This window comes from Prunus avium, chromosome 5 (genome assembly GCF_965620075.1).
Source record: "Prunus avium chromosome 5, drPruAviu1.hap1.1, whole genome shotgun sequence".
In the NCBI taxonomy this organism is placed as follows: domain Eukaryota; kingdom Viridiplantae; phylum Streptophyta; class Magnoliopsida; order Rosales; family Rosaceae; genus Prunus; species Prunus avium.
The window spans coordinates 30,618,424-30,644,195 of record NC_142288.1 but is presented as its reverse complement, the minus strand read 5'-3'; the positions used below and the strand labels follow the sequence as shown (position 1 = coordinate 30,644,195).

The 25,772-nt window shown below is 39.2% G+C and overlaps 5 protein-coding genes across 7 annotated transcripts; 1 reads left to right on the top strand and 4 right to left on the bottom strand.

The window, feature by feature from the left end:
• Window positions 1-314: 314 nt before the first annotated feature.
• On the bottom strand, window positions 315-4,218 carry LOC110747169 (succinate--CoA ligase [ADP-forming] subunit alpha-2, mitochondrial). The gene is made up of 7 exons (XM_021947365.2): window positions 3,810-4,218; window positions 3,032-3,241; window positions 2,516-2,686; window positions 2,144-2,267; window positions 1,298-1,359; window positions 799-880; window positions 315-672 (listed from the first exon to the last, which is right to left on the bottom strand). The coding sequence occupies exons 1-7, from the start codon at window positions 4,029-4,031 to the stop codon at window positions 533-535; spliced, it is 1,011 nt and encodes a 336-aa protein (XP_021803057.1). The 5' UTR covers window positions 4,032-4,218; the 3' UTR covers window positions 315-532.
• Window positions 4,219-4,421: 203 nt separating this feature from the next.
• Window positions 4,422-10,011, bottom strand: LOC110747135 (plastid division protein CDP1, chloroplastic-like). Its single transcript, XM_021947336.2, has 12 exons — window positions 9,520-10,011; window positions 8,929-9,042; window positions 8,687-8,824; window positions 8,191-8,295; window positions 7,972-8,094; window positions 7,248-7,616; window positions 6,960-7,055; window positions 6,681-6,800; window positions 6,401-6,466; window positions 5,544-6,317; window positions 5,146-5,336; window positions 4,422-5,025 (listed from the first exon to the last, which is right to left on the bottom strand). The coding sequence occupies exons 1-12, from the start codon at window positions 9,781-9,783 to the stop codon at window positions 4,938-4,940; spliced, it is 2,448 nt and encodes an 815-aa protein (XP_021803028.1). The 5' UTR covers window positions 9,784-10,011; the 3' UTR covers window positions 4,422-4,937.
• Window positions 10,012-11,350: 1,339 nt separating this feature from the next.
• Window positions 11,351-15,764, top strand: STT3B (staurosporin and temperature sensitive 3-like b). Its single transcript, XM_021945676.2, has 6 exons — window positions 11,351-12,580; window positions 12,816-13,352; window positions 13,704-14,158; window positions 14,398-14,520; window positions 15,138-15,197; window positions 15,328-15,764. Exons 1-6 carry the CDS (start codon window positions 11,642-11,644, stop codon window positions 15,455-15,457), a joined length of 2,244 nt encoding a protein of 747 aa, XP_021801368.1. The 5' UTR covers window positions 11,351-11,641; the 3' UTR covers window positions 15,458-15,764.
• A 1,803-nt stretch (window positions 15,765-17,567) lies between these two features.
• On the bottom strand, window positions 17,568-20,354 carry LOC110746548 (uncharacterized). Its single transcript, XM_021946777.2, has 3 exons — window positions 19,656-20,354; window positions 19,256-19,371; window positions 17,568-18,806 (listed from the first exon to the last, which is right to left on the bottom strand). The coding sequence occupies exons 1-3, from the start codon at window positions 19,794-19,796 to the stop codon at window positions 18,020-18,022; spliced, it is 1,044 nt and encodes a 347-aa protein (XP_021802469.1). The 5' UTR covers window positions 19,797-20,354; the 3' UTR covers window positions 17,568-18,019.
• Window positions 20,355-21,771: 1,417 nt separating this feature from the next.
• Window positions 21,772-25,455, bottom strand: LOC110746385 (E3 ubiquitin-protein ligase RING1-like). 3 transcript variants are annotated; one of them, XR_015835993.1, is made up of 3 exons: window positions 24,084-25,454; window positions 22,018-22,079; window positions 21,772-21,927 (listed from the first exon to the last, which is right to left on the bottom strand). XR_015835993.1 is itself a non-coding variant. In XM_021946602.2 (2 exons), the coding sequence occupies exon 1, from the start codon at window positions 25,227-25,229 to the stop codon at window positions 24,093-24,095; it is 1,137 nt and encodes a 378-aa protein (XP_021802294.2). In that variant the 5' UTR covers window positions 25,230-25,454; the 3' UTR covers window positions 21,772-22,079; window positions 24,084-24,092. The 3 variants fall into 3 exon arrangements, 2 of the variants coding, with proteins under 2 accessions (XP_021802294.2, XP_088109657.1); XM_021946602.2 differs by having other exon boundaries at window positions 21,772-22,079; XM_088253531.1 differs by lacking the exons at window positions 21,772-21,927; window positions 22,018-22,079 and adding an exon at window positions 22,131-23,786 and having other exon boundaries at window positions 24,084-25,455.
• Between the last annotated feature and the right edge of the window lie 317 nt (window positions 25,456-25,772).

Below are 25,772 nucleotides of genomic sequence, written 5' to 3'. Positions count from 1 at the left end.
GTAACGTTTAACGGTAGCAATAATTTGATAATATAAATTTTAACGGTAGGGTGGGAAGGAATCTTTTGATAAATCAACAAAAATAGAAGCCATAGTGTGTATGGTAAGGATTTGTAAGTGCAGGCAGCGCGCATCCATCGCCTCACACCCGCTCCCCCACCCTTTTTTTTTTGGGTCACCAATCAGATTGTTACAAAATTGCCGTTGGCTCCGTATTCAGGTTTAAACTTATAAGTAAAAAACGTGCATAATCTGTCAACCATGCCCTAAGCGCTTCTCTATTGCAAGAGCTTATATTTATATTCTGGACACCCTTCAAAATACTTCATCATGTATGAAAAACAATCTCATAAACAAATTAATGGATCCCCAAACACCACCCAATGTGGCAAACGGCAGGGAAAACTCTGAGCACTCAAATGCTCTACCACAGTTGTAATCAGTGAAGAATTGGAGACAATCATGTTGTTTTGGGCATCCTGCCATAAAACATTATAGGCAGGTGACTGCAAATGAACTGCTATTGTCCAAGCTAATTCACAAGGCCCCTCTGTTTGAAGACGTCAAGCATCGCAACCCCTATTTTTGCTGGAGACTCCACCACTGTCACCCCAGCTTCCCTAAGGGTCTTGATTTTGTCTTGTGCTGTACCCTTCCCCCCTGACACAATAGCTGCACAAGCAGATGCCACCAATGGCAACATATGTGATTATCATGTTATGAGAATGATATGAAAGCACACTCAACCATAGACAATGAGAGAGAGAGAGAAATGAGAGAGAGTAATGAATAATATACCTCCAGCATGACCCATACGACGGCCAGGAGGAGCAGTTAGTCCAGCAATAAAAGCAACAATAGGCTTCTCAGTTCCACTTTCCTGTTTGATTGGTCAGATAATCAGTTGCCACCCATATACAGAAAACAGATAAAGATGGTAGCAGTGAAGCTAACTGCGAGAATTTACGAAGCTGAGAGTCGAGTGTGTGTGTGTGGGGTTGGGACTCTTTCCTTAAATGGAAAGGGAAGAGACCATTTCTTTTACAACAAACTGAAAATAAATCAAGTATTTATCTTAAAATGTTCATCTAAAATTAAATATGTGGATCAATTGATTCTTCAAAAGGTAAGGGTCAACAAAAAAATAATTCTCTCTGGTTATCCCCGTAGCAAAACTCAATTCTTGACTCGTAGAGCATATTTACGAGTACTATGTTATAAATAGAAATGCTAAAAGGGTTTATCAAACTTTCTACTCTGCTCAGAGGGTGGGGCTTAAAGATAGTGGGATTGTTACCTTTATCAATGCAGCAGCATCCTCTTCTGCAGTCCCACCTATCTCTCCAATAAGAATGATACCTGAAACACATACATCCTAGAATTACGTTCAAATCACATGTCCCCCACTTCAACACTTTTTTTTTCTGTACATCTTACCCAAAACATCCGCACAAATTAAAGGGTAAGAAACCTTACATCAAGTTAAAAGGGGCACATAAAAAAAAAATTCATCACACAAGAGTTACTTCATTTGTTTTTCTTATATCCAAATAATTCTTTTCCAATCAATGAAGTTTAGCTAACATACAACACTATATCAATAAAATGTGCTCAATGGAATTTTTAAGAAATCAAAAACAGTCAGACGAGCATCCACAATTAGAAAAGACAAAAGTCCTGAAGGTTGAACTTGAATGGTAAGTATTCAAGAACTCACGCAGAGGCACACCACACAAATCTGAATCACAAAATATCAAGCCTAGGTTCATTACTTTACAAATGGGCAACCACCAACATTATAGTTGATGGATATAAATATTTCAAGCAAATGGCAGAGAGAGAGAGAGAGAGAGAGAGAGAGAGAGAGAGAGAGAGAGAATTCTATACACTTGCTCTTAAGGCCCAGAGTATCCTGATTTTTTTTATATGATACACAACATTCTTTGTAAATGAGCACTAGTAATAGCTTACATGAAGCACAGTCACGCATTAAAACACGAACAGATCTGGTGAGTAAAAGGAAAACCATGGACCTATACATGCAACCATAAACAAATAGAGTGCATAGATATATCTCCAGAGCAAATTCATAGAAGCAAGCTCTGTCTGAGGATCATGCCACCAAAAAATACGAACTACTAACCTTCTGTCTGAGGATCTTCTAGGAATCTGTCAATGCAATCAACAAAGTTTGTACCGTTAAAAGGATCACCTCCAATACCAACACAGGTGGACTGTCCAAGGCCAACAGCAGTTGTTTGGAAAACCTGCAAGGTAAAGGGGCAAAATTAGTTAGAAGTATAAGAAAACTGGCATAATATGTAACTTGGAGGTGGTACCCACAAAATCCAAACATCGAACAAGAAGAGGATGAAGATATGACCATAATAATAGTGCCCAATCTTCCGAAAAACCAAATTAGTATCAAAATTTTCTGTTGGAAAGGCAAAAGATTTCTTTCTCCCTTCATACATCGTAATCAGAAAGTTCTCTCTGGGTCACAATTAGTACTCACCGCTTCATAGGTCAAGGTACCAGATCGAGAAACAATTCCTACACGACCAGGTTTATGAATGTAACCAGGCATAATTCCGATTTTGCATTCACCAGGCTTGATAATTCCAGGGCAGTTTGGTCCAATGAGCCGAGTTTTAGATTGCCTGTTAAGAGCAGCCTTCACACGTACCTGAAATTCATAATTATTAGGTTCAAGGACAGTTTCACATGAATCACAGAACACTAAACTCAAGCTTAACAACCGGGCTTGCAGTGAACTGAAATTAATAATAAGAGCCATGACCAAGTTCAATAAAGTTCACATTCCAAATCATATGATAGTCCAGGAAGGACAAAACTCAATAACCAAGCATTTGCAAGTCCCAAAAGATTTGATAACTGACATATCAGCTAATAGGATTGTGATACAAATTGAATTATATCGACAAGACAAAATGTTATACCCAAGATCCAAATTGTCATGTATGAACATGTAAACTTATCTTTCGTATTTAAAATGATAAAAATATACTACCATATCATGTTGCGGGATCCCCTCAGTGATGCACACAACAAGATCCAGCTCTGCTTCCATTGCCTCCATAATTGCAGCAGCAGCAAATGGTGGGGGAACATAAATGACTGAGGCATTAGCCTTTGTTTCAGCTTTTGCTTCTGCAACTGAGTTGAAAACAGGGAGTCCCAAATGCTCGGTCCCACCCTTCTTTGGTGTTACACCACCCACCTGTTTCAGCACAATAGTATAAAGAAATGAAAGAAAAAAAGGAAAAATACATAACAGTTTGAAACAAAGAAGGTGATTATAATTTATAACGTTACGTAGCATTTCAGAGGAAAACTTATCATGGGAAATTCAAACCTTCAAACTTAGTCAATTAATTGTGAAAAGTCGTGACCATTCTAATCTAGGAGTCCATTTAATTTTAATGCATTAGCATAAGAAACCCATATTCTCAGTTTCACATGTCAACAAGAACTCATTTTCCAATTATTTTCACCAACTCAAACTCCCCTTTTGATAGTAAGAGACATAGATGTTTAAGCAAATGAGAAAATGAATCTAAGCACAAATAATGCAGTACTGGTATCAATGAAAATCCCAAAACTGTAATACAGCAAAATAATCTCAGGCGGCACTAGAATAAAGCATAATTTTCTTAATTCCGTAATTGATTTCGGAGCTTGGGTTAGGAAAAACAAAAATAGAAGAAAGAAGAAGAACCCCAAAAACTCAATAAAGCAAATAAAAGAGACGAGAAGAAGAGAGAAAGAGGCATGTTTGTTATTGATACCATTTTGGTGCCATATTCGATGGCTTGTTCGGTGTGGAAAGTGCCATTCTTGCCGGTGATTCCTTGGCATATGACGCGAGTGTTTTTGTCGACAAACACCGCCGGCGGCGGTGGCGGAGCCGGGGAGTAATGTCGACGCTGAAGAATAGAAGTTGACGGAGACGGAGATGGTTTGCGTGATGCGATTGAACCGATCAGCTTGGCTACGGCTTGGCGACCCATCACCTCTTTTGATGCTGTGCTTCAATTCAAGGATTCGATCAACAAACTGCTTCTCTCTCTAGTCTAGTCTTTTGAAGGAGCTTCAGATTCTGCTCTGCTTAATATGGGCTTCTTCTTGAGAGAGTTTTTTAGTTGGGCTGCGTTCTGTGATAAAATGATGCCCTAAATCATTTCTTATTGTTCTGACGAAAAAAGAATAATATATTTCTTATTGTTTGATAAAAAGATATATATTTCTTATTGGTCCCTTTTTATCCGGTTTAATTAAGGTTGAAAACCAACTGATTACTAAATCTGACAAAACAGGAAAAGAATTAAAAGATCAAAACGTCTTCAACCTCCCGCAACGAAGAAATAATATTTTCTTAACCTAGCTAAAAGTGCAATTAGTAACGTCAAAAGTGTTAACATCACAAGCTCAAATTTACATAATTTCATCGAAAAATTAATAATAAAAAGACAATGCGCTTCAGTTCAGGCCCAAATAAACTAACAAGCACTCAGACCCAAAAAAAATAAACTAAAATAAGCACACTCAGATGACATATCGGATCCTCATTGAGTTAGATAATCTGTACAGTAGTCCGATAGTTCATGTCAAACAATTCAATTTCAATTAGCCTTAAATGCCTCTAGTAATCGGAGACAACGACACAGACGAAAGGAAACCAATAACTCTTTTCCGCTCATTCTATTTCAGCTACAAGTAAAAGTTATCAACATCAACAAAACTAAACAACCCAATTGCAATTTTGAAATTCTGCCAAAAACCTCCTAAATTTAGATCCACATTTCTAATTAGTTGGGACCTCCACAAGAAAAATTATAGATGCGAGGAACCAAGTTAGCAAAGCATTATTCGGTGTGGCAGCTGCTGGTTCATGCATTCCAGTAACTAGGCCAATGTTATGATGGTGTTTGCACTTCCCCTTCACAGAACCTCCATGAACCATCATCTGCTTGCCTTCTTAGAACATACCAAATTTTATACGTGCTGGAATCAATCCAAGAAAAAAGAGGTCAAATATCAAATTTAACATTAAAAACATGCAAACCAAAATCTAATACTCAAATGCAGATTCTCCATTAAATACACGTCATAAATTCAACTCACCTGTAATAACTTGGGTTCTTTTGTTCAGATTCATTAACAAGTTCAGCTGCTTCCTCCAGGACAGCCTCGATTTCTGCTCTCTCTCCTCCAACTTCATCTGATAAAATTTCAGCTCGCAGGACAGACAATTGTAGCAAAACAAATCTCCAATAACAAGACCTCAATTTTGCAGCATCAGCCAAAGCCTGCCACTGTGAACCATGCATGCGAAAGTAACCAAACAAATACATAGAGTAAAGCAGTAAACTTAAATGAAGTAAATTACTGAGCTTATTACAATAAAATGTTTGGACATATCCAACTTATTCCATGTCATAAGTATTCATAGACTGAACTTTGTTAAGATAATACTATTTAAATAACAATATCAAATATTCAACAACCTCCACAAATTATACCTGAACAAGCATTGACTGATCAAGGATTTCACAGAGGCTATCAATTTCATGGCTAGGCCCCAGAGCTTCAGCTTTAATTGCTTGCCATTGCTTCACAAGTTCTTCAGCTTCTTCAATAGACATAAGCCTCCGGAACACAGTTGTCGAAGAAGACAGATATGAAATTTGTGGATTTTCAGCATCTGAGCAGGTCTTGACCTGCTTCATAAAAGTCACCAAAAACTTCTTAAGCCTGCCAGATAGTCCATTTCCCTTGATATAAGCAGGTACTGGACTAGAATCCACAGATGAATCTGTTGTCCAAGAAATGGAACTTGTGTGCGTATTTGGCTTACTAGGGCTCCATTTAGAAGCACTTCTCATCTTGTTTCCTTTCATGCATGTTAACCTTGAGGAAGCAAAAACAATGCACCCCAGTACTGCCACAAAAGTGATCCTTCCCACCAAAACTCCTCTAGCAATCCAACCATTCCAAACTTTGTCACGGTGCATGCCAAGATTCCTTTTCAATTGAACAGATGATGCACTAGCACTGCTTCCACTGCCAGTCTTGCCCAATATTAAGGGACTCTGAAGATCAGTTGGAGCCAGCTGCTTAACAGCTGTTCCAAGATGTTGAGAAGAGTTCATATGGGAAAGAGACTCATCGAAATCTCTCCGCTCTGACACAAGAGTAGTGGAAATTGGTCTGTGACTTAAAATAGGCAAATTCTGTGGAGCTACTTTGCTTTTCTTGCTCAAAGAAGTCCTCCTTTCACCACCAAAAAAGTTGGCCTGCAAGGACATACATACATATATAAACCCTCTGGTAAAGTTAAAGCTATTATCCTTTAACAGTCCATTATCGTGAATCTCACCAACGATGGAGGACAATCTCGTGAGTCTGGAAACACAGCAAGGACAGCATCCTTCAGCCACATTTCCTGATCAAGTTCAGCAGGCAGTCCGACATGAGAAAGTATTGACCTTTAAAACAAACATAAAGTCTGTAGTGAAATAAGTAGCGTGTGAAGTGGCACAATATAGAACACATTGAATTTTTCAGGACCTTCCCATTACCCGCTGTTTCAAAGTAAAGATAAGCATGCTCCTAATGACAGCTAAGATGAGAATTCCAGCACACAATAAGAGATATACCAATGTTTGATTTGCTCCACAAGTATGCTTAACTTCCTTCCCTGAAATTGGATTTCGTGCAGCAGCATTTGAATTTAATTCAAGCTTCTGAAGCTTTTCAACAACCATAGCCTCATTACCCTGGAAACCGAGGTATCACCAAGTATTCCATTGAGGAACATAAGAGAAGGATTGAATAAGAAAAAAGGAAAAATAAATTCATAGTTTCTGCAAGATATCCAAAACTATTCTAATGAAACAGCACAAGAAATACAATTAGGAGGAAACTGAAAATTTTACCTGACCAAGAAGGAACAAGCAAAAAGTTTCCTCAAGTTTCAGATCAGTACCCTCTGATGCAATCAGACACTCGCATATAGTCTTTGCTTTGTCAATCTGCACAACCATATTATAAGGGCTGAATTAACAAAATGGAACATGTAGCAACGCCCTCTGCCCCAAGTAACACAGAGAGAGAGAGAGAGAGAGAGAGAGAGAGAGAGAGAGAGAGAGAATTTGAAGATTACTATTTCAGCAGGCTTCATATTCAAAAATAATAATTTGGACATAGGAGTAGAAAGAATTTACCAATTCCTTTTGCTTGCTTGAAAACCCCAGGGAAATATGAGCTATCAACACTATGTAGAAACAATTAAAATCAATAACAACCCTTTGATTCTGTGATTCAAGTGATTTCTTATTCTTCCTTGTAATAGCTAAGTCATCCCATGGAAGAAGATCAACTATCTCTGAAGCCATTAGTCTATTAAATGCTTGGCTCAAGAAGCATGGCCAGTCTTGAACTCGACACGACGTTTCCACACCAAGCCCCTGTCTGACCAATTCACGCAAGGCTGCAATTGCTCCTCTTCTTCTTTCAGCATTCTCAGGTGAGTGAGGCATGCCTAGCAATTCCAATGTGCAAGCAGGTGCAAGCTCCTCCAAAGATTCTTCTATCTATAAAACATGACCAACATATGCTTACTTTAGGGCAAGTACAGGCATGGAAAAAAGTTAAGTGCTGTCTAACAGAAATTTGTCACATTTTAAAATTTTCAACCACCAGGTCAATCTGACTAAGAACAACTTAACTTCTCAACATTTGGTCCACCATACTTTGATTTATTATGTAGATATATGTTCTCTACTTTGCAAAACAAACACTTAGATACAGTCAGATGATTTGAATTCTAATAGTTCCATTTCAGAGCAACAGACCAGATGCCAATTAGTGGATTGAACCAGTAAATGCCATGAAAAAATATCATATAAAAAAAATTGGCACAAAAGCACATAGAAGATGAGAGATTACCTGAGATAACAGTGCTATTTTCCCAATAGACCTTTTACTCCTTAGAAGACTCTGTGCACGAGCGAGAGCTTCAAATCCTTGGGACACCTTGTTCTTCTCAAAACCAATCTTTGCAGTTCCACACTTCAAGAAAGCACCTAGGATAAGAAAAGGAGGCATAACAATGCTGAAACAAAATGGAAGGTACAATATCCTGACCTCTTTGCTGATATGCCTTACCTCCGCTAGTGCCATAGAAAGAAGAAGATCATGAACATACGGCTTAGCATCTGGATGCTGAACAGCTACGCGACCAATATCTTGCACAAGCTTAACTTCTCCAACCTAGAATGAAGAAATCCAATATTATTATACCCACCTTCCAAAACAAAATCCTTTCTTCCTTTTTTAAAAAAAATTAAGCAAGAAAAAACTATTCTATAATATTACGAATAAGATAATGTTACAAACTTAATAAATGCAATTAGGCAACGTGTATCTACAAGAGGAATACACAATGAAAAGTAGGGGTGAAAAAATGAGTTTCACGACAAACTGTAGCAATCAAATTCTGAAAAGAATTCAATCCCTCTTAAATTAGTGTTTAACAATATTTATTTTTCTTTAAAGAAGAAAAAAAGAGCCTAAAAGGCTGAAGGCTGAAGGCTGAAGGCTAAACACTAAGCCACAAAAATCTATGTTAGACTAAGTAGATTGTACAAAGACAAATCTGTACCTCTTGAAGGAGGCAAAGAGCACCTGGCAACCAAGCCCAAGGGATTCGTAGGGAAGATTTAGGTGGGATCTTTTCCTTAATATTACCAGCATATTCTGGTTCAAAAAGAAGCTTATCTCTCACATCCATTAAAAGACCCTGCAAAGCAGCCCACAAGAGAAATAATTTAAAGATGAAATTAAACAACCCTCCTTCCACCTGGTATATCTACTACATATAATAAAAAACTTCAACGTCTCAACCTGGCGAGATGCAACAGCATCCATGGTGTAACCTTCTTCAATTTCAGCACTCTTCAAATCCATCACTGATTTAACAACCTCATCTTTTTCAGCTTGATCAGGAACGCCAATAAGCTGCAAATTCATTACATTAGCATTAAGTTACTAAATGCAAAGTCAGACTAATAATAAAGTTCAGGAAATATGGATATGTTAGCGCAAGATTCACATAAACATCACACAAATTGTACACACTAGACAAACTCTGATAACTTGATTATGCCACTTCAAGTGTAAGGATGGCAGAGTTTGTTCAACAGTTGACGCTCTTGAGAACAATGTTAAATATGGCACTATTGCAGATGATGCTACTAGCCCGCAGACTAAAGAGCGACTCAAGTGACTCGCAGGATCCGGAGCCAGAACAAAATGCAAAAGGAGGCGGAGGGAAAGCAATTTTATCCCCTTTCGATTTTCTCAGCTCCAAACCAGAATGAATACACATTTAACAAATAATCAGGATTTAACAAACACAAAGCCCACCAAGATTACACATTACAAGTAGCAAGAGAGAGGATTTTTTTTAAAAAAAGAGAAAAATGAAGCAGTGACCTGGTAACAGGTAATGGGAATTTCAACGGTGGTGCGAGGTGGAGCGGTCTCCACAATGTGGGTGTCAACTGCATTCACAGTCCAGCGACCGGTAATATTATTATTATCCTTCTTCCAGTAAACCCTAGAAACACCGATTTCATTGTCACTTATTTCTCTGGAGAAACCCCAAACGCAGACCTTGTGATCTTCCTTGTGATTACTGATTCGGCAATGACAACAGGAAGACAGAATGCTTGGAAAGGCGTGAGACAAAGCAGCCATGACTCTTTTTTCCCTTTGTAACTATCTTACTGATGAAGAAGAAGCTTTAGAAATGGAATGGTAAGGGTTTTTGCGTTGAACAAGAAACAATTTGCTTTTCTTAAAGGTGAAAGCAGAGATAGACTCATTGTTTTTGGACTGAGACATGAAAATGAATCTTTGGATTTCTTATGCAACCATTTTCATTTTCCTTTGCTTCTCCAAATTTTGGTGCCAAACAGAAAAACTAATTCCTCCATAACAAAACAGAAAGGGTAGAGATGGCATTTTCCATATTTGTGCAGTTCCTTTATTTTTTCCAATTATCTGCTTGTATATTTTTTTTCGCTCAGGTAGGTATCTGGTTGTATTTGTTGCTGTGAATTTATTTTTCTTACAATCTGGTTGTTTTTTATTGTATTTTATTTTATTTTAGTCAGAGTTTTTAATTATTTGGCTTGTTTTATGTAGTTTAGTTGAAGGTTAAACAACTCCTTGGTTCGATCCTTGCTCTCGTACGGAGTCACCACTTTGGCCAACACTTTACCCCTTACGGGCCAACCCGGTGTGAGTGAGGATTAGTCTGGGTTGTAGTTAAGGCTTAAAGGTGCCACCCATAATTGGGGCCCATCCAGGACCACCTCATGGTTTAGATAAAAAAAAAAAAAAAAAAAACTCCTTGGTTGCCATTTGAGAACTTATATATCTTGTGTCATAGTTCATCCTTTACAACACAAATCAGACCAACAAAAAAAGAAAGGTACAAATGAGATAAGAATGTTGTGAGGAGAAATAAGATGAAAAATATAAGGAGAGTATTATTATATTACACTCATGGAAATGCAGGATAGGATTACAAGCATGTCTAAAAGCTTCCTCAGTCTCAGGATAGGCAAAAGCCCATCATGCATGCAGAACTCCCAACTTCACTAAGCAGTCGCAGGATCGTTCTTTATTGTACCAATGCAATGCAGAACTGCAAAACAAAGGGAGAGCCTTTTGTTAGGCGGTTCTAATGAGACCAAGTGTGTCAAAAACTGACTATGGGTATGGCAGCTAACCAGGATCAAACAAGTAAGAGATTCATGGAAATGCAGGATATGATTATCCCAACACTCCACCGTTCAGTTTGATTTAGTGTTGAGAATTCAAAACATGGCACTGATACACAGCAAAAATCAGGAACAATCCCTTCTGGCTTAGTAAATATGTCATAAATTAATTAAAACAGAGAGGGGTTATACTTTCTCTAGAAAAAAAGGGTGGGGATATTATTTTGCTTCAATAAAAATTGGAAAAAAGAAAGCTAGCGATGCATGAAATTGAAAAGCAGCATATGGGGCGGAAAGGCTAGAATGAGGAGGTTGAGTGAGGAGGTTATTTGAGGAAGTGAAATCTCACCATCAACAACTAAAAACAAATGACATGGGAGGGTGTATTGGGGGGTCCACACCCCTTTCGATGGTGAGATGGGCCTCCTCAAATAACCTCCTCACATAGTCTCCTCATTATAGAAGCTCCCGCATATGGGGTGAGAGGCCAGCCCATCAAAAGGAAAAAAGAAATCAGGAAAGACCAGTTTGAGGCAAGAGATGGCCCATAAAAAAGTCCAAATGTCTACTCTCTCTCTCTCTCTCTCTCTCTAAACACTGAGAGGCCTCCAAGTCATTCATTCTATGAATCTATGAATCTATCTTTACAGTTCGCACATCAGTGTCTACATTTCCCTGTCTAGTGTCTGCTTACTGGAGTGGTGTCTCAGTCTCAGTCTTAGCATACTCTCATAGACCCAATCCAAATGACAAATCCCAAACTCTGAAATCAAAACCCCCAAATCCATAACTCATTTTCCTCTTCTTCCTCAATTCTCAAAGAAAACATGGTCGGAAAACCTGAGCCGGTCAACGGCACAGCCACTGCGAAGACCAGCCCATCTCCGTCCCCAGCCATCTCCATGTCAGGGCTGAAACCAGATCTCCTCAACAACCTCTCATTCAAAACCCTAAAACTCAAAACCAAGCAGCAGGAGCTCCTGATCCGAGTCTCCATCCTCTGCTTAGTCTACATCCTCGCCTTCATTACGCGCCTCTTCAGCGTCCTTCGCTACGAGTCCATGATCCACGAGTTCGATCCCTATTTCAATTACCGCACTACCCTCTACTTGACCGAGAAGGGCTTCTACGACTTCTGGAACTGGTTCGACTCCGAGAGCTGGTACCCCCTCGGCCGGATCATCGGCGGCACCCTCTACCCCGGCCTCATGGTCACCGCCGCCCTCATCTACTGGACTCTCCGATTCCTCAGCTTCGCCGTTCACATTCGCGAGGTCTGCGTTTTAACGGCGCCGTTTTTCGCCTCCAACACCACCCTCGTCGCCTATTTTTTCGGCAAAGAGATTTGGGACACCGGCGCCGGCCTTGTCGCCGCCGCTTTGATCGCCATTTGCCCCGGTTACATCTCCAGATCGGTCGCCGGCTCCTATGACAATGAGGGTGTCGCCATTTTCGCCCTGCTCTTGACCTTTTACTTGTTTGTGAAGGCCGTCAACACCGGCTCGCTCGCTTGGGCCTTGGCCTCGGCGTTCGGCTATTTCTACATGGTCTCTGCTTGGGGAGGTTATGTCTTTATTATCAACTTGATTCCGCTTTACGTTTTGGTGCTTTTGATCACCGGTCGCTATTCCATGAGGTTGTATGTCGCCTACAATTGCACTTATATTATCGGAATGTTGCTCGCTATGCAAATTCGCTTTGTCGGCTTTCAGCACGTGCAGTCTGGCGAGCATATGGCTGCCATGGGCGTCTTCTTCTTGATGCAGGTTTGCTTTTCCATGCACATTCAATTTACTCTTATCAATTATATAAAGTGTTTTGCATGTTTCCGCTTCCGTTCAGTGTATATGGTATGACATATAGTCCAATGAATCTCTATTATAAGATAGCCTTGTAACCACGTGGGTCATTTTACAGATTGGTAAAGTATAAATTAACTTACCCGATTCATTTACTTTTTATTCATTTTTCTTTGGTGGTGCTTGGGGATGGTGTTGGCAGGTATTTTACTTCTTAGATTGGGTCAGGCACCTGCTGAGTGACACAAAGATGTTTCAAGCCTTTCTAAGGATCACTGTCACCTGTGCAGTAGGCGTTGGTGCCGTTGCTTTGGGAGTCGGCACTGCATCTGGGTATATCTCTCCATGGACCGGACGGTTTTATTCCTTGCTAGACCCAACTTATGCCAAGGATCACATTCCCATTATTGCATCTGTCTCTGAGCATCAGCCAACGGCTTGGTCATCTTTTATGTTTGATTTCCATATCTTACTCTTCCTTTTCCCTGCTGGTCTCTACTTCTGCTTCAAGCGGTTGTCAGATGCCACTATATTTATAGTTATGTATGGTCTTACAAGCATGTATTTCGCTGGTGTCATGGTTCGGTTAATTCTTGTTGCCACACCTGCAGTTTGTCTTATTAGTGCCATTGCTGTCTCTGCTACTATAAAGAATTTGACACAGTTGGTAAGGGCAAAGAACAAGGTTTCCCAGACGGGTTCCACCAAAGGAGGCAGCAGCACAAAAGGCTCTTCGAAGGTGAGATCTTTACTCCTTTATATACATACATGCACACATACAAACAAACAAACATACATATACATTATACAATTTTGATTTCTTGCTTATTGCTGAGTAGAGAATCCATACTCACCAACTTTTTGAACCAAATCCAATGGCTGATATTCAAATCTCGAAAAGAAATTTATTTTCTGAATAAATATCTGCTGTCAAATTTTGATCCATAGTTAATTAGTACTGGAATTTTGGTCCGTGGTGATTTTCTTTTGATCTTTATTTTGGTGGTTTATGTCAAACACTAGTTTTTGTTTTTGTTTTTAAATTATAGTACATAACAAGTATCATTGCTCACATTTGTCTTACAAACAGGGCTCTGTTGATCAATCTCAGCCTTTTCAAAGAAATGGTGCTTCTGTCTTACTTTTTGGTGCATTTTACTTGCTTAGTAAGTATGCAACCCACTGTACCTGGGTCACGTCAGAGGCATACTCATCTCCCTCAATTGTTTTGGCTGCAAGAGGTGCCCATGGGAACAGGGTCATTTTTGATGACTATCGTGAGGCATACTTTTGGCTTCGTCAGAATACTCCTCCAGATGCTAAAGTGATGTCATGGTGGGATTATGGGTACCAAATCACTGCAATGGGAAACAGAACTGTCATAGTTGACAATAACACCTGGAACAATACACACATTGCTACGGTTGGGCGTGCAATGTCATCTTATGAAGATGAGGCATATGAGATAATGAGATCGCTTGATGTGGATTATGTCTTAGTTGTATTTGGTGGTGTTACTGGTTATTCTTCTGATGATATCAACAAGTAAGTTCATATGAATTTCATTGAAAATTTTGAAATATCTCTTGTTATTTGATAATACTTGTAGAACCATTTGATGATTGTGTTGGTGGCGCAGTGCAGTTATGCTCGTGTGTTTCTCTTAACTCTATCAATATTTCTGATTCATTTTCAGAACCCTTTTGTTCAATTTAATTGGAAGTAATATTTTGGGTGTTGTCGTTCTGCTTTCATCATATAGTAATACAATTTGTCCATGCTAGATTTCTGTGGATGGTGAGAATTGGGGGTGGAGTGTTTCCTGTGATTAAGGAGCCCGATTACCTCGTTAATGGTGAATATCGTGTTGACAAAGGTGCAGCACCCAAGATGTTGAACTGCCTCATGTAAGTTTCATAACACAGCTAAGATGTGTAAACTTATGTCATGTGTAGGTGCATTTAAGAATTCTTAACACAGCTAATAATTTCATATTTTTCCCAACGACACCTTACTTCATTTTATCAACATAGTAAAACAAAAAGCACAGGTGTCCAAAGGAGTTCCGTAATCCAGAACAATTTGTTCATGTTTGTGGGGGAGAAAGAAAAGAAAATTATTATAAAATGAGCATTTTATGCTGGAGCATATGATTATGGTTGTTCTTTTATGAATGAATTCTCTCAAACTTTAAGTAATAACTTAACATACCCTTCTTTAAACTAAATTAACATATTACATTTGCTTGAAATTTGTCAAAGAGATGATTGTGTTGACAATGTTTTGGGTTGCAATCCCTAATGCCTACTGATTGATGTAAGCGAGCTATAACGGAAAGTAAATGGAGTTTCATTCTGCTGGACCACTGGTTCTAATGTGGGATTTACTTCTCACTTAAAATTAATCTTAGACCCTTAAGTGAATTATTTATTTGGGAAATTATTATACTATTGATGTTCCATTCTTTGTATGATGTCAAGTTCTGTACAAAAATGATTTGTTTTTCAATTTTGTTGGCGATTAGGTACAAGCTGTCTTACTATCGATTTGGAGAGCTGACGACAGAGTATGGCAAACCACCTGGGTAAGTTTCATGTGTCTTGAATAGGTTATTTGTTTCCAGTGCAGTAGGTGTATCAAGTCTGGAATTTTCATGTCAAATTGCTGATTTTTTATTTTTTATTTTTTGGTTTTTTGATGCGGGCTTTTGACAGGTATGATCGTGCACGGGGGGTTGAAATTGGAAATAAGGATATCAAACTTGAACATCTGGAAGAGGCATTCACGACATCTAATTGGATTGTTCGTATTTACAAAGTCAAACCACCTAATAATAGGTGGTAGATCTGGCTCTCTTACTGCTGCTACAGAAAAGACAGTAATTGAACATGGTAGATGAAAGCCTGAGAGCTTGGAGTCTTGAAATATAGTTTTTAGTGGTAGTAAGTAAAGCGTATGGATTTCCTTTAGAGTTGGTTTGTGGCACTCAAGGCTTATTACTGATATGATCGGGAACCGCCTAAATGGATTTGCGGTCTTTTTTGCCTCGGTTAATTACAACGGTTTTGTTCATTGTATCGTTGAGACATAGATATGATTCACAATGTAACATTTTGAGCAATTTTAATTTTAACTTTAAATCCCATGATAATTTTAGTGCCTTACCATCATTACTGCAACAGAAGGAATACATTTTGGGAAGGAAAAAAAAAAAGTAAAATGCAAAGAACACCAGAATGCTTGTACTTCCCTAAACTCTACACTCCGCTAGTCCATGTGGGTTGCTGGTTTACCGTTAAAATTGAAGTAAAATTGTAAGAAACTCTCTTGTTTAGTTTCTCTCTTTTCTTTTATTTTCAATGGATGCGTTTACATTTAGTAGTTCTCCGATGAATTTTCTTAAAAAGGTTGTATTTCTTTCAAACAAACTGTTCATGAACTTGTAACTTTGGGAAATATTGCGCTGGGTGAAATGCGTGGGTAATTTCTGCGATCACGGTTGTAAAGCCTCACCAACAAGAAGTAATGAAAGTTACAAAATTGGTAAATCCACCACCATAGCCCTTGGAGCTCCCCACAACATGTAGAAAATGTACTTGTCGGCATTGTGTTGAGGGTTTTAAGATTTATTTTATTTTTATTTTTTTAAATTTAAACAAAGGGGCAGAGCCCCAGGAATAAGAATTTATTTCCGTAAAAAAGAAAAGTACCAATAGGTATAGGTCCATAAATTTAAAAGCAATTATCATTAGTGGTTAGTCCCTAAAAACATTTATTATAAATAAATAAAAAGGTCAAAGGTAAGCGACGGTCAGACGGACGGATGTTTAAGACCTGGTAGCGAGGTAAACGAGACAAACGCCAAGCGATTGAGCGATTGGGCGATTTGCGATTGCGAAGAAATCATCGAAGCATGAGCGGCGGCGGCAGAGCACAACGGATAACGAGCGGGAGCGTGACGACCACCATCACCCTTGAGAACCCCGACGCATCGGCATCGGCATCGGCATCTTCATCCTCGCAATCGGAAGCTTTGGTTTTGCGGCTAAATCGGAAGAAGAAAAAGAAGCAAGTGACATGGAAGGAGGGGACGGTGGACAACGAGTTCATGCAGAAGAAGAGCTCCAAAAAGTGTTGCATCTTCCACAAGCAGAAGCCCTTCGACGAAGACGACAGCGATGATGAGGATCACCACCATCAGCATCACCCCTCACCTTCGGGCCATCAAAACAACGTCTGTTCTGATGAATCGTAGAATCATACTTTCTTTCTAGTTGTTCAATCCAGTGAAGAGTGATTGGTTTCACAAATCTGGATCTGTGATTTCATAATTCTTTAGGAGTTGGGAGGATGAATTAGGATCTGTGATAAACAAACATATATAATATGTATATGTAATGCCCCCTCAATCTTTGTCCCCCTTGGGTGGTTGTGGTTGCTTGCTTGTTTTATTGTGATCTACATTCTACAAAACAAAGCAGAGGTCGGTTGTGATATGATATTGTTGATCAGTTGAGTTGATAATGATTTGATGCTGCTGATTGCTGAATGTCAATTAAAACTTGAAAGTTGATTTCTTGTAATGAACAATTGGCTCGTTCTGGTTATTTCACCGAAAGAAACGACCTAAAACCTTACATGCCTGTGCCACAAAGCAAGCTCGGATTGGGCTTCACATGAAATGAAACCTTTTCTTGAAGGAACCTGTAAATTACAATACAAGGCAATAGCCAACCATTGATGGATTAATTCAGTATCTACAGCCCACACAACATCAATCGCAAGGAACACATCTGTATTGTAAATTTGTAATCAACAACCAACCCATTACCATTGTTAATTCTTACGTCTGTCTTTCTTTCATTGTTTCAATATCGCCTTTCATGGAATAAAGCACTAGTGATTTTCACAAGCTAAAAGGGAAAGGGAAAAGGCATTAGTGTAAGTCAGAGTGTTGTGCCAAAAAAAATTCAATCTCCATTACCAATAATGATACAATTGTACTGTAATGCACAGCTTGAAATTACTACCTTTATTAAGATAACATGACCGATCTTAACTTAAATTCCCAGTCCAAGTGGGATTGCTATTTTTTGATACAAAGTAACACATCACAAGAATAACGAAATAATAAATAATTTGGTCACATACCATCTCCATTACAGCTTTTCTCAAGCTGCTGCAGCTACTGCTTCAGACTTGAAATGCTATTTAGCATATTGCTGCATATCATTATCATCTAATAGTTTAAAATGAATCTTTATTTACCGTATTCTCTTTCTATAGTTCTCCCCCTCTGATTTTACTGCAGCTATATCATGTATAATTTTGTAGCTGAGATATTTCATCCCATTGGATCTAGTGCACGGAAACAAATCATCTATATCAAAGTGCAAATGAATTTCTCTAATCAAGGGCAGCTTTCCAGCGGCCAGTTATTGGCTTCGGTAAGCCATCAAAGATTGGTCTAGCCATCGTTGCAGTTGAGAGAGCTTGCAAGTCTTGTTTCAAGCTCCACCTTGAAGTTGGCCACACTGATGCTGTGTTATTACTCTCCTGGTCTTTTAAGCTTGATGTGCTTGATGATTTACGAACAACAGCCATTTCGTCAGTCATGATAGAATCGCCTAATCCCACTGGAATGGAGTTCAACCATCCTGACTCTGAATCAGATTGCAGTACTGTTCGGCTTGCTGATTTCTGCCTCATGGCTAAACCATTTCCTGTTGAAGAAGAGAAACCACTGCTCCCACCACTGTTTTCCCCTTTTAACAGCCTTTCTGGTGTACCACTACCATTATCAACTTCAACTTTCTGACGCCTTCGGACCGATTTCTCATCAGATTTCTCACCCTCCCCATTTCCAGGTTCTGCAAGGTGCGTATAATCAGCCATTGCACCATTCTCAGCTAAAAGATCAATTGAAGAATGCCTAGACTTGTTAGGGTGACTTTCAGACAATGGTGAGAGCACCTCATCATTAAAGTATTCTGAACTTCGACTTCTGTAGACTGCCATCTCCATGCCTTCAGCTGTACCCCTCAAATTTGGAGATCTTAGACCATAGTATTTTTGTAAAGTGCTCATTGCTGTAGTGACTTTCTCTTTGGGAGCTTTTGAACCTACAGAGCGGAATGGTTCTAGCACAATAGCTTGGCCAAGACATGGGTTGGATTTTTCAGTGTTGTTTTCTCTGCAGTAAGACATAGAAACTATAAGCTAACTGAAGTTTATAAATACAGACTAAGATCGATTGATGCACTTGAACATCCAGCTACCAGAAACAGTGGGAATTTAGAATTGCAGATTGCAAATTCTTAAGGCAGAAGCCGTAACCTCAGTTTTTTTTCAGCAATAACAGATGTACATTAGATATGGATTACATATATAGAGGCAGGACCGGTGTAGAACTATAGCATGTTTAGGGTGATGCTTCGGTGGATGTATTATAGTTACAATGGAGAAGGTAGCATGTGAAAATGTAAGTAATAGTAACATTTGATATTATCTTTTTGTTGTTCGTATTTCATGCTTATAGATTGTTTGGAATTGGAGTTAAGAAGAAAGAGGGTAGAACAGAAGAGGAAGGCGGGATAAAATGAGAGAACATGGAAGGGAAAGAATTGAGAAGATGTTGATTACCGTAGAGAAAGAGGGGAAGATGGCGGATGTCTTCCTGGCAAAGGTATTTTCAAAGTCTTCAAAGCAAACATTTGAAGATCTGTAGCAAACCCATTCATCCTTTTAATGTCAGCCACCTGTTTGTTTCATTACAAATTTACAAAGCATCATCAGCATTTACTCTTTAGCAATAGCACGACACCATTAAAGAAAAGTTGGAAACTTAGAACAAGACCAACAAGAAGAAGAAGAAGAGGGCATGAAGCTGCAGCTGATGATAGCAATAATAGCAAGCAATAGACTAGAACTAATAGTAATAGAGCGCGAAATAATCAGAGCCAGGGAACGAGCCAATTAAAGACAGGATTTGAGTAGAGCATATATAAATATAGCAGGGGGATTTCAGAGAAAAATTAGAAACCTCGACGCCGTATTTGATGGCAACGCCGGCAAGTGTGTCCATCTTGGAGACTTGGTGCTCTATGAAATTCTTGCCTCCTCCTCCTCCTCCTCCTCCTCCATTATTGCCATTCTCCACCGACCTTGTATTCGAAGGAGACATTCTTCCCCGATCTCTTCCCTTTGTTGTATTTATATGTATATATTATAGCTTAATTAGCTGCTGCTGCTGCCCTCAAATCCAATCTTTGGTTTCTTTCTTGAGAAGAGTTTTAGAAAAGAAAGAGACACAAAAGCAGATCCATACATACAGAACTAAAATATTAAACTAAACAAAATGGAGTCTACATAAAAGTCAAATGCTTCTCCTGTCCGGGGGAAGCAGCATCAGCATTTCTATTAAATTTTGATTTTTTTTCTTTCTCAAACGCAGGAAGCAAACTAGCCAAGTCTCCCCTAAAGAAAAAGAAGAGAAGAGACGAGAGCTGTGAATTTGTGAATTTGTGAATTTGTGAATATAAAATGATAGAAATGGTAAAGTAATATATTAATTTTGTATGTATTTCCCCTGACGCGGAATGATACAGTTGAGTTGAGGACTTGGAAGGATGAGGAGAGAAGAGAGAGGAGAGAGGAGAGAGGAGGAGGAAGACAGCGGGGAAGAGAGAGAAAGAGGGAGAGAGAGAGATACCGACTACCGACACATCTCAGCAGCACTCATTCATTTTTATGATATTTTATTCCATATATTAAAAAGAAGACTCTCCCTCAATACAGTCACGCAAACGAACGACTCTGCCTCTTTGCGGCCCCCACCTCCACCTCATCTCGTATGTAAAATTGTAATGTATATTCCGGTTCCGTCCTTCTTTTCTTTATTTTCTTTTATTTGTAGATTTATTTTATTTATTGTACTTATTTGATGATATGATATATCACGCAAGTTTTCAATTTTTGAGAACAAAATGACTTAAAACCCTTTATGCATAAATGTAGAGTAGTGGAAGTGGATGGACATGGACTGATGCAATTTGAAGTTTAATATTTATGGTATTACCATTTACTAAATCAAAACTTACTAGCACATAATATGGATGTATATCACTAAGGGCTCGTTTGGTATCTTATTTAGATTGAATTTTATAAATTTTAAAACAGATATTTAGTCCAAAGTTATAAAAACTCGTTTGTAAGCCCATTTTTGAAAACTCAAAAACACCCTTATTATTAAAAACAAAAAAGGTGAAATTTTACAATTTTTTCTCTATTTACAGTCTCCTCTCTCTCCCGAGTCCCGCTCTCTCTTTCATTTTTTTTTCCTGGTAAACTTAGGCAACACCCCTCTCTCATTTTTTTTTATAGTTAATTTCAATTTGGGAATCTAGGGTTTCTAATTTTAATTTCAATTTTTTTAAGATCTTGAAAATAATTTGGAGTTCAATACCAAACAAGTTTTTAAAAAAATTTAAATCAGTATTTAGAAACTCATGTTTTGAAAATAAATCATAATTTTTGAGTAGGATACCAAACAAACCCTAAATAATTAAATAAATAAATTTTATCGTCAGTGAAATTTGAAGCGATTTCTTCTAAGGAAGTCGACTATGAGTGTTATTAGACTGAATTCTGATTAAATATACTAGTAAAATTGTCTCTAGCCGCCAGGTGTCCCAGCTCTTCTTTTTTTCGGTTTTCCTTCTTTCCTGCTTCCTACTTCCTGCCACGCAATAAATAAACTTGCGGATAGCATCAATATCACAATCCTCTCCTCTAATTCGAGTCGCCCAGGGAAAAAAGGAATACAGTGAGTCAGTCAAATCCTCTTTGGCTCTGTTTCTTCTTCTTTTTTGGTCGAATGGCTCATTGTTTCCTTTGGTAAGGCTTTTTTTGGGAAGTAAGGAGAGGGAGAGGGAGAGGGAGAGGAAACCTAGATAAAAGATGGAAAAGAAAAGGCCCCAGCGAGCAGAGCAGTATTTATTTATTTATGCGTATTATTATGTTTATGCATAATGCATCACCACCACACGAAGAACGCTTGCAGCAAGCAATGCCTCTTTTTAGGGTCGGCATGTGTATGTCATGTCCGCAAAATGGAGAATGAAAAGAAAGAAAATAGATACAGCACTTGACGACACCTCTCAACTCAAATAAGCCCCCTTGTAGTAGAAGAAGAAACAAGGCCATGTATTACAGACGACATCCAAAAATTACCATGGTACCCAAATGGAAATTTTTTACAGGACACAACACAACGCTGATAATGCACATCAAATTCGCACAAAATGATGATGAACCTATAAAAGAATTCGCAACAACAACATTAACAATAGCATTTTACCTATGATTATCAGGGCAAAATATTTTAAAAAGCAACTGTCACTAACTGTTAATGTATAAGATCTTTCTTTGTTCAACAATGGTTGCAGATCCATGCTGCTCATTGCACCTACCAAAAAGACAGAAAATTACCTTTTAATTGAAATCTTCGTAAAACTATAACATGAGAGAGAGAGAGAGAGAGAGAGAGAGAGAGAGAGAGAGAGAGAGGGGCGGGGGGAAGCCAGGCAAAACTGCACTCAACACATATCAAGCCAGAAGAAAACACACACACACACACACACACACACACACAAAATGTCTTACAACTTAGAGTAACTAAATCACCTACTGCATGTAAAACAATTATACATGATAAATTAAACGAATTATATGCATAAATTGCTGCAAATATAGTAAAATATTCAGTCGAAATGATCCAACCAGGGCTCCATATTGATTCCTCAAGTTTCAATAAAGTAGAACAAAAGAAATTTGTTACATATGGCTTGCGCTAAAAAACCTTAACTCATTCAGACATACTCATAGTACACAAGACCGCACACAAACAAGACAGTTAAAAAGCGAAAGAGAACCAAAATATGCTTTCTACACTGGACTCACATAATGCAGTCATTAATGATCCTAGATTCGGATGAAACAAAACACAAACATTCCGTGGTCCAACTCTTTAAAATAGAACACCTTACAAAATCTCATCAGCACACAAGTTCAGCTGATTTTGACAGCAACAACTATGCTCCTATCAAGAATCTGATGCATCAAATGATTCCAATAGTCAATGTATCCAATTATCATAAGTCATAACTATACGTCCAACCTCATCTCTCTCGACTTTTTTGAGATTTAGCTTCAAAAGCTGGACTTCCAATAAAAGCAAAAACTAGGAACAACCTCTACCATATAACCCTGACACCCAACTTGATTTTGTCATAGAAATCAGGAACAATAAGCCACATATTCTCAATTCTGAAGGGACTATGATAACCGCTGATCCCCTAATCAAACATTATCAGGATGTGATTTACAACTGCCCTGGGCAGGGGACACCTGAGCAACACAACAAAAGAACATCCCAATCACTAGATATGGGGAACGATCAATCCTACAAAGATTAAGGATTATTCGAAGAGTTTAGACCACATAAACCTCCTGTAGCAGAGGATGATCAATAATGCCATGGGACATAATAAAACCTAGTCTGTCATGGAACTGGTGATTATGCACCTTGTAGATCTCTCTCCTAAAAATAAGTATCCTACTGTCTAAAATATTATACAATATCCTACAAACGTCATGAAAGTCACCTCCTACAACTGTCTCATAAGATACGGATGATTCATATCCACATTGCAAGAAGGCAGATATGATACATATCGAGAATATCAATAATTCCGTGTAAAAGTCGGTGCAGTGGCATTTCTGTGTGTTACCACTGATAGACTATGGTATGATTTCTAGAATTCTTCTGTATGCATTATTTAATTGACGTTTACTAGTTCAAAGAGGGCTAACATATGATTGTGGGGGTTTGTTGGGAGTTTAACATGAAAGGAGCTCTACCGTACTTCTTTGTCTTTTTACTACACAGTACATACAACTTTTATCTCATGGTAATTCAGAAACAATTTATAGCTACATGTATTTCATGTCATATCATTGGTTGGTTGCATGTTGTTGCAATAACTTCCTGCTTTTGGAACAAATATGCCCCCACTCCGTATGATAGCTTTTCCTTTCACCAAACCTTTAAAGACCATCATATGTCATTCGTCCCCCATTAATCAGCTACACATAACTTTTTTTGAAGCAACATCTACAGATAACTCAAGCAAAACAACGTCACTAAGGTAAAATAGAGTTGCAAATTTGCCACATGAAAGGCCTAACTCTTAAGTAATCAACATAAAAATTCAAGTACAGATACAAGTATATTTGTCAATATTAATCAAGCATTTCACATGAAGCGCAATTATAAGAAAAATTCCCAGTATGTATCAGTTAAACTACTGGTGCAAGCATGAAAAGAGTAAACGATGATTCCCTTTGCATGACATACAACAGAAACAAAATGGAAGACAAAAATGAATGTGTATGGTAACAAGTGCAATACCAATTGTGTTTAATCAAGATCTTCATGCCTAGGCTCCTCCGATCCAGAGTTATGACCTCCCCTAGTCCCCGAGTTCGACTCATCATTGTTTCCACTCCCACTATTACTAGTCTCAGCAGAACCACCAAATACCCTGAAAAGGCGTGGCAAGGAGATGGTAAATCTCCGCTCCACCGTTCGGGGAGTTGGACTCTGATTGTCTAGAGATGGCGCACCAATCCCAATCCCAATCCCACTCCCACTCCCACCACCACCACCTCCGGCAAAAATATTGACCCCACCAGCCGCCGCAGATTGATTAGCTCGATTGGCATTGGCTGAGGCCCCGCTAAGCCTCTGCTCGTAATCAGTATCATCGGTGGGCAACTCGTAGCGACAAACAGGACATGAGTTGTGCAATTCCAGCCAAGGCAGAATGCAATCCGAATGGTATATGTGCTTACAGGGCATCTGCTTGGCCTCCTCGCCGAGCTCGAACGAGTCCTTACACACAGCGCACTGGGACGAATCGGAATCCAACAACTCCTTTGAGATTTTCACAACCGGCAAGCCCTCCACTGCGGATTTCGAAGCGGGTGGCGTGCCGTACCGGTTTGGGTCGTTCTCCGCGAGCTGCTGGATCAATTGCTCGAGGCCCGGGCCGAAGAAGTAGTCGCCGAGATTAAGATTGGGGGGGACGCGAAAACCTGTCGGGTCCCCCCCGGCGCCGGGGTTGTTATCGATCACGAACTGGACATTGGCACCATTTGCTCTTAGGGTTTGCAAATAGTTTTGAAGGAACACAAAGGGGTTGAAGGCGTCGGGGTCCTGAAACGGCGAGGAGCGTGCGGGTGCGCCGCCGAAGAGGGCAGAGAGATCGTCGGAGAAATTTCCAGGGCCGGGGGCGGAGAAGAGGAGGGGAAAGCCGCTGGAGGCGAAGGGAGGAGCGTCGGAGGAGGGGACGGAGAAGAAGGGATTGGGGGGAAAAGTGTTAGGGTTAGGGGTTTCCATCTCTTCGACGAAGCCACCGCTGCAAATAGGGCAAACGAGATCGGACGTAGGTGGAGGGGTGAGGGAAACCGTACGATCGCACTGGTGGCAAAAGTAAAGCTGAGGAGGAGCGATCGGGCCACCAACACCGCCGGAGTTGCCGCCCGAGGACGACATGTCGCTTTGATTGAGAAAGAAAGAGAGTTTCGACAGGCGAACGATTTATATGGAGGACGAAACGAGGAAGACCGGAAACTGAAGGAGGGAGGGAGGGAGTTTTTCTTTTTAGAGAGAGAGAGAGAGAGAGAGAGAGATTGTGGAAAGTTGAAATAAATAATAAATGGATGAATGGTGAGTGTTTAGGCGTTGTTCGCGAGTGTACGCCGATATACTAGTATACGACGGATGAGGGTGAGGGTGACTAGGAGCGGACTCACAGTCCTAATATGACACAAATTTATTTACGTCCTATGGTTTTTAAGTTACAAATTCTTTTTTCCCACTTTTCCGTATCTATCCACAAACAACGGCAATTTTCCTTTTTCTTTTTTCTTCTTTCTTTTTGAACATTACAAGTAATTTATTTATTTACGTGTAATTTATTTCCTTTAAAGCACTTCCACCCATTTATCATGGCAAAGGGTACGGGCAAGTAAGGGCGGTTACTGTTTACATGAATAGTATATGCCCTAACAATATTTTTGTTGCTTTTCCAATCAT

Excerpts from the sequence above, each read along its gene's own strand:
- LOC110747169 (XM_021947365.2), bottom strand. The coding sequence starts at position 4,031 with ATGGGTCGCCAAGCCGTAGCCAAGCTGATCGGTTCAATCGCATCACGC. Across the intron at positions 1,360-2,143 it reads AGAAGATCCTCAGACAGAAG|GTATCATTCTTATTGGAGAG; the intron begins GTTAGTAGTTCG and ends TATGTGTTTCAG. Across the intron at positions 881-1,297 it reads ATGCTGCTGCATTGATAAAG|GAAAGTGGAACTGAGAAGCC; the intron begins GTAACAATCCCA and ends CCAATCAAACAG.
- LOC110747135 (XM_021947336.2), bottom strand. The coding sequence starts at position 9,783 with ATGGCTGCTTTGTCTCACGCCTTTCCAAGCATTCTGTCTTCCTGTTGT. Across the intron at positions 8,825-8,928 it reads ATGCTGTTGCATCTCGCCAG|GGTCTTTTAATGGATGTGAG; the intron begins GTTGAGACGTTG and ends GCTGCTTTGCAG. Across the intron at positions 7,617-7,971 it reads AAATAGCACTGTTATCTCAG|ATAGAAGAATCTTTGGAGGA; the intron begins GTAATCTCTCAT and ends CATGTTTTATAG.
- STT3B (XM_021945676.2), top strand. The coding sequence starts at position 11,642 with ATGGTCGGAAAACCTGAGCCGGTCAACGGCACAGCCACTGCGAAGACC. Across the intron at positions 14,521-15,137 it reads AAGATGTTGAACTGCCTCAT|GTACAAGCTGTCTTACTATC; the intron begins GTAAGTTTCATA and ends GTTGGCGATTAG. Across the intron at positions 15,198-15,327 it reads GAGTATGGCAAACCACCTGG|GTATGATCGTGCACGGGGGG; the intron begins GTAAGTTTCATG and ends GGCTTTTGACAG.
- LOC110746548 (XM_021946777.2), bottom strand. The coding sequence starts at position 19,796 with ATGTCTCCTTCGAATACAAGGTCGGTGGAGAATGGCAATAATGGAGGA. Across the intron at positions 19,372-19,655 it reads CCATCAAATACGGCGTCGAG|GTGGCTGACATTAAAAGGAT; the intron begins GTTTCTAATTTT and ends TGAAACAAACAG. Across the intron at positions 18,807-19,255 it reads TCTTCCCCTCTTTCTCTACG|AGAAAACAACACTGAAAAAT; the intron begins GTAATCAACATC and ends GTCTTACTGCAG.
- LOC110746385 (XM_088253531.1), bottom strand. The coding sequence starts at position 25,229 with ATGTCGTCCTCGGGCGGCAACTCCGGCGGTGTTGGTGGCCCGATCGCT.